This window comes from Manis pentadactyla, chromosome 10 (assembly GCF_030020395.1).
Source record: "Manis pentadactyla isolate mManPen7 chromosome 10, mManPen7.hap1, whole genome shotgun sequence".
In the NCBI taxonomy this organism is placed as follows: domain Eukaryota; kingdom Metazoa; phylum Chordata; class Mammalia; order Pholidota; family Manidae; genus Manis; species Manis pentadactyla.
This window is the reverse complement of record NC_080028.1, coordinates 40,629,542-40,634,838: the sequence shown is the minus strand read 5'-3', so window position 1 is coordinate 40,634,838 and position 5,297 is coordinate 40,629,542. Positions and strand designations below refer to the sequence as shown.

The 5,297-nt window shown below is 37.0% G+C and overlaps 1 protein-coding gene across 1 annotated transcript; it reads right to left on the bottom strand.

The window, feature by feature from the left end:
* Window positions 1-3,148: 3,148 nt before the first annotated feature.
* On the bottom strand, window positions 3,149-4,087 carry LOC130685102 (olfactory receptor 6C2-like). The gene has a single exon (XM_057508287.1). The coding sequence runs from the start codon at window positions 4,085-4,087 to the stop codon at window positions 3,149-3,151; it is 939 nt and encodes a 312-aa protein (XP_057364270.1).
* Window positions 4,088-5,297: the final 1,210 nt, after the last annotated feature.

Sequence of the window (5,297 nt, the reverse complement as noted above, 5' to 3'; positions counted from 1 at the left end):
TTTTGCATCTGCTTAGTAATTAATTGTTCTACTTTCTTAGTGTGGTTTTATTTTCTCTGGTGACAGCTATTTAGCCTTAGGAAAACTTCCATCTATAGCAGTCCCTCCAAAATACACTGGATAGATGGTTTGTGGGAGCTAAATTCAGCTTTTTATCTGAAAATTGTTTAATCCTTTCTACAAATTAACTGATAATCTTGCTGGGTAGAGTATTCTTGGTTCGAGGTCCTTCTGCATCATTGTATTAAATATATCATGCCACTCCCTTCTGGCCTGTAAGGTTTCTGCTGAGAAGTCTGGTGATAGCCTAATGGGTTTTCCTTTGTATGTTATCTTTATTCTCTCTCTGGCTTCTTTTAATATTCTGTCCTTATCCTTGATCTTTGACATTTTAATTATTATATGTCTTGGTGTTGTCTTCCTTGGGTCCCTTGTGTTGGGAGATCTGTGCCCATCCATGGCCTGAGAGAATAACTTCTTCCCTTGATTGGGGAAGTTTTCATCAATTATCTCCTCAAAGCCATTTTCTACATGTGTTTGTATTTCTGTTTGTGGGGTTTTGGTTTGAACCAGGTTCCTTTGACGTTTCATATTTGTATGTGGTGCCCTCTAGTGCCATAAGCTCTACTCTCTGGACCTGCTCAGCCTCTGGCACAATGGCAGGGGTCGCAAGGGAGTGGCACTTATTCTTGTCAGGAGGAAAGAGCTGTTTCCTTCTTCATAGCTGCAGCGCCTGTCTACATTGCCAGTGTTATTGGGCCAAGCATGCAGGTAGACCATTATCCTCTATGGTTTGTGCTTGTAGATGCAATAGGCTAGGCCTCCCATTGGCTGGCCTGGTACAAGAGCAGGGATAGCCAGTTTGCAAGCTGGTGCCAGCCGGGAGGAAGGTGCAGTGGGCTGTGTATTATGCTGGGAGGCCTCAGAGCTGGGTAGCCAGGCAGGGGAATGGAGCACCTATAGCTCTTGAAAGTTCCCAGTCTGCTGGGCAGAGTGTGCCCTATTTTGTCCACCTGTCCTTTCTCCTGAGCAGCAAGCTCTCTGCAATCCTTGCCCCTTTAGCAGCCCTCCTGCTTTTAGGGAATCTCTCAGACTGCCTGCCTTTCTTTTGTTCCAGAGCAGCCAGACGTGGATCCCTGCTTTCCACAAACAGCTGGAATCTCAGTCTCTCTAAGTATTCCACCTGTTTTAGCTTTCCAACCCCACTAATCTCCAGAGCACCATGCAATATAGGTTTGTACTACCAGAGCAGATCTCCAGAGCTGTGTCTTCTGCAGTCCTAGGTCTGAACCCCCTCCCTACTCCTTTTCTCTGCCTCATGCTGGATCACAGCTTTGATACATTGCCCTGTTCAGTGAGATCTGTTCTTTTCTCTAGGTGTATGAAGTCTGGTGTAGCCTTCTTTCCTGTTGCTCTTTTAGGATTAGTTGTATTAACTATATTTTCATATTATATGTGGTTTTGGGAGAAGGTTTCTGTCTCACTTCTCATGCCATCATCTTTAATCCCCTTTCAATAATTCATGCTTTTAAACTTTGATTTCTTCAGTGTAAATTATGAATACACATATATGTTGTAGGATTATTTTCAGGTTTATCAATATACATTTTCAACAAATTGTGGCTTACATTTTATTTTCTTTAGATATTTAAAAATAAATATTTTAACGGGATTGTTTCTTACAGTCATGCAATTCTTTATCTATTATTCACAGGTTCAAGTCATTGTTACTTTGATGCTTTTTCTCTTCATATGTTAGTTCTCATTTGCATCTTCTGAAGCTTCAAATCAAACATCATATTGGTAACTTATCCCTTATGTAACTAATATTGGTCTAGGAATCAGGCATAAAGCATTCTAGAATTTGGCATATGAAGCAAACATTCTCCAAGGCATTTGCCACTGAGAGTAGAATGAAAAGTAAAGATGAAATGCAGTTTGGTAAGGAATGAAAGCACCGGGTAAGTGATGACACTAGTGTGAATGAGTCAGACTGACTAAGGTCTGGTAGTACTGTTTGTGCAATCATAAGACAAGGTCACCAAAAAATTCCTGTGGGAATGTCATTTTAACTGGAGGGCCCTTTGGGATTGGAAGTCGAAAAATTAGGGGACAATTCCTGCCTGCATAAGTGACAGTATGAGAAGTGGCCTGAAGTATGAGAACAAGAATCAAAGGAAATTTTGCTATGTTCAACTATAGAAGCGGAAGTCGGCACATAATGCATTGAGTAATGAAATGCTAGTCTTTCTTAAAGGAATTATCATTAGTTGCAAAATTTGGATTCTTGAACAGTCTTTTTTCCTTTTAAAATAGAAAATCGTCTCATTGATATTTGTATTCACATTATATTCTTTTTTTTTTCATTCCCAGTATATTTGGCTTACTGCTTATTTATCACTCTTCTAGCCCTACTTTAGTTTCCTTGTGCTTGCTGCCGTCTGTTTTTTAAATGCTCTACATTCAAGTTTTAAGATTTTAATTGGAATATCAATGTTAATCTGTTTTATGCAACTTCAGTGAAGGATTTATCTTAAACAGGAATTGCCAGTGCATTTCTCTCTTCATTGTAACTTAAATCATGTCCCTTTAGCAAATTTTAAATAATTTTTATATTGGACAGGTTCCAGTCAATAAAATAATATGTGAACCAAGTGATTTTAAAGATACCCCATTAATAAATGCTTCTTTCAAATTATAAATCTTATACATATTCCGTACTTGAAAAATATTTTGCATTTATGAAATTTTACCTCAAAACACTTAGAATAAGTATTGATTCTTTTCAATATTAAGTCCTTTCTCATTTGAGTAAGGTTTTTGTTTGTTTTTGTTTTTCTGTGTCTGTGTGCTTTCTTTTGAGTGATGATGTTCACTATTGTACTAATATTTTAACATAAATTTCCCAATCCTTTCAGAAATGGTAAGGAAATCTTAGGAGTGAAGTCAAGTTAAAATTTCCTGAAACACCTATTCTCATTTTCCTTCATTACAATTATCATCTGAAAGAAGCCTTTTTATAGGGAGATGAAAGTTGTAAATTGACCAGTGTCAGTACTGAATGGAAAGACAAATATAGATGAGGAAAAGAAAAAATTAGATAGAAACAGAAGAAAAAGTGCTTAGGGATCTGGACATCAATGTTCCCCTAATTCTTTGACAGCAATATAAATCTTTTGACTAAGTCATTAAAGGCTTGTTTCACTTGTTTGTTCCTCAGAGTGTAAATGAATGGGTTTAACATGGGGGATATGGAAGTAGTGAGTATAGATACTCCCTTATTAATGGCCATTTCATCTTTTGATGAAGGTTTGATATAAACAAAGATGCAGCTGCCATAGGTGATAGAAACCACAATAATGTGGGAAGAACAGGTGGAAAAGGCTCTTGTCCTCTGCTGGGCAGAGGGGAGTCTTAGAATTGTTCTGATGATGTACATGTAGGACAGAACCACACACACCAGAGTCAAAATAAAAATCATCACAGAGCAGATAATAACCATCTGCTCTATGAACCATGTATCTGAGCATGAGACCTTCAATATTGGCTTAGCATCACATGCAAAGTGGTCAATGGCATTAGAGGCACAGAATTCCAGGTCCAGTCCCAAGCTTAGTGGTGGCAATATGATCAGCAGAGTTGTCACCCAACAGCAGAAGACAAGCCTTTTGCAGACCCTGTAGTTCATAATAGTCATGTAATGTAGGGGTTTGCAGATGGCTACATATCGATCAAAGGAAATGGTAGCCAGGAGAGAAAATTCCGTTATTCCAAAATCATATGTAAAAAATAGTTGGCATACACAAGCATTATATGTAACAGTCCTGTCACCTGTTGATATACTGTACAAGAATCTAGGAATGCATGCAGAAGTGAATGAGATTTCTAACAAAGAAAAATTTTGGAGAAAAAAGTACATAGCAGTTTTAAGGTGAGAATCCACTAACGTGAGGATGATGATGCTCAGGTTTCCAGTTACACTCAACATGTAGGTGATCAGTAGAAATATAAAAATCAGAATCTGTAGCTGAGGGTCATCTGTCAATCCCAGAAGGATGAAACTGGTGAGAGCTGTGTGGTTTCTCATTCCTGGGTCCTTTTTCCCAGTCTGCATGTAAAAGCAATGGAAGTAAGATCTGAGTAGAGAGTGGAAAAATTGCCTTACAGTGGGTTTTTTTCAGAAAAGCCAAGCAATGTATTTTACAAGTATTTTATTTTTCTTGATAATGAGTTTTAAAAATAATTCATGCTCTTGGCTCTGTTGATAGCATATCATTAGGTGGATCATAATCCTGGCTTTCAAATGTTTTTTACAACATATGGTAAGGTAGACATTTTATATTGCAGCCCACTGTACCTGCTCACACCTACACAAATACTTACACACATATATTGGAAACAAAAAGCTAACCCTTAGGTTCTCTACTCTCTTGTGTTTATGTTCTAAAATATCTTATTAAAAATAAACACATGTATCATCATGTTGATTTTACAGCCTATTAAATGATCATGACTGTATTTCAGGAAAAAATAATGTTTTTATGGAATTTTTTGAATAATATAGTCCAAGGAAAATAGAATATTCCATGAGAATTTTTTTAATGTGCACTATTATTTTAATTTGCACTTTGGAATAAATTAGCTCATGGTATACTACTTCCCCTAGGAATATTTCCCTTATCAATAACCAAGGAATTCCTCATTGTCACTTTCTACTTGTAGCATTTTTTTCCTGAATGAACTAAAAACACAACAGTTGTGTGTGAAACAAGATTCCTCTACCAATGCTATCAAAGCCTGTTCCACTGCTCAAGTCATCTTATATGTCCTACCTGTCTGGAAAAAATTTTGTGTAATCATTTATGTTTTTTCCCTCCCCCTTGCTACATCCATTACGCTGATTCTGACCTATACCTGGATCTTTGTGATTCATTCCTCTGTTTCTATTTAACTCTTCAGATAAATCCTTCCCAATCTCCCAAGCCACATTAAGAACTTTCTCTGTTTTTGTCACACTTAATGCTTAATAGCAGATGTAAAAATTTTGTTGGAAACAGCATTTTCATCTTGTTTAATGTAATAACCTCAGAGCTGTAGGAGACTAAGATATAGAGTTAATTCAAGGTAATATTTATCCCCAGACCTAGATAAGTTATAATATTTATTATGTGGACTCAATTTTAAAACTACTCTGACAACTCTTACTTTTGCCATATCTTGACTCTAATTTAGAAGATTCCTGGTGGCTTTTATGTTTGGTTTAGGAAACGTTCTGGGTGGCTCCTAAATCACACCCT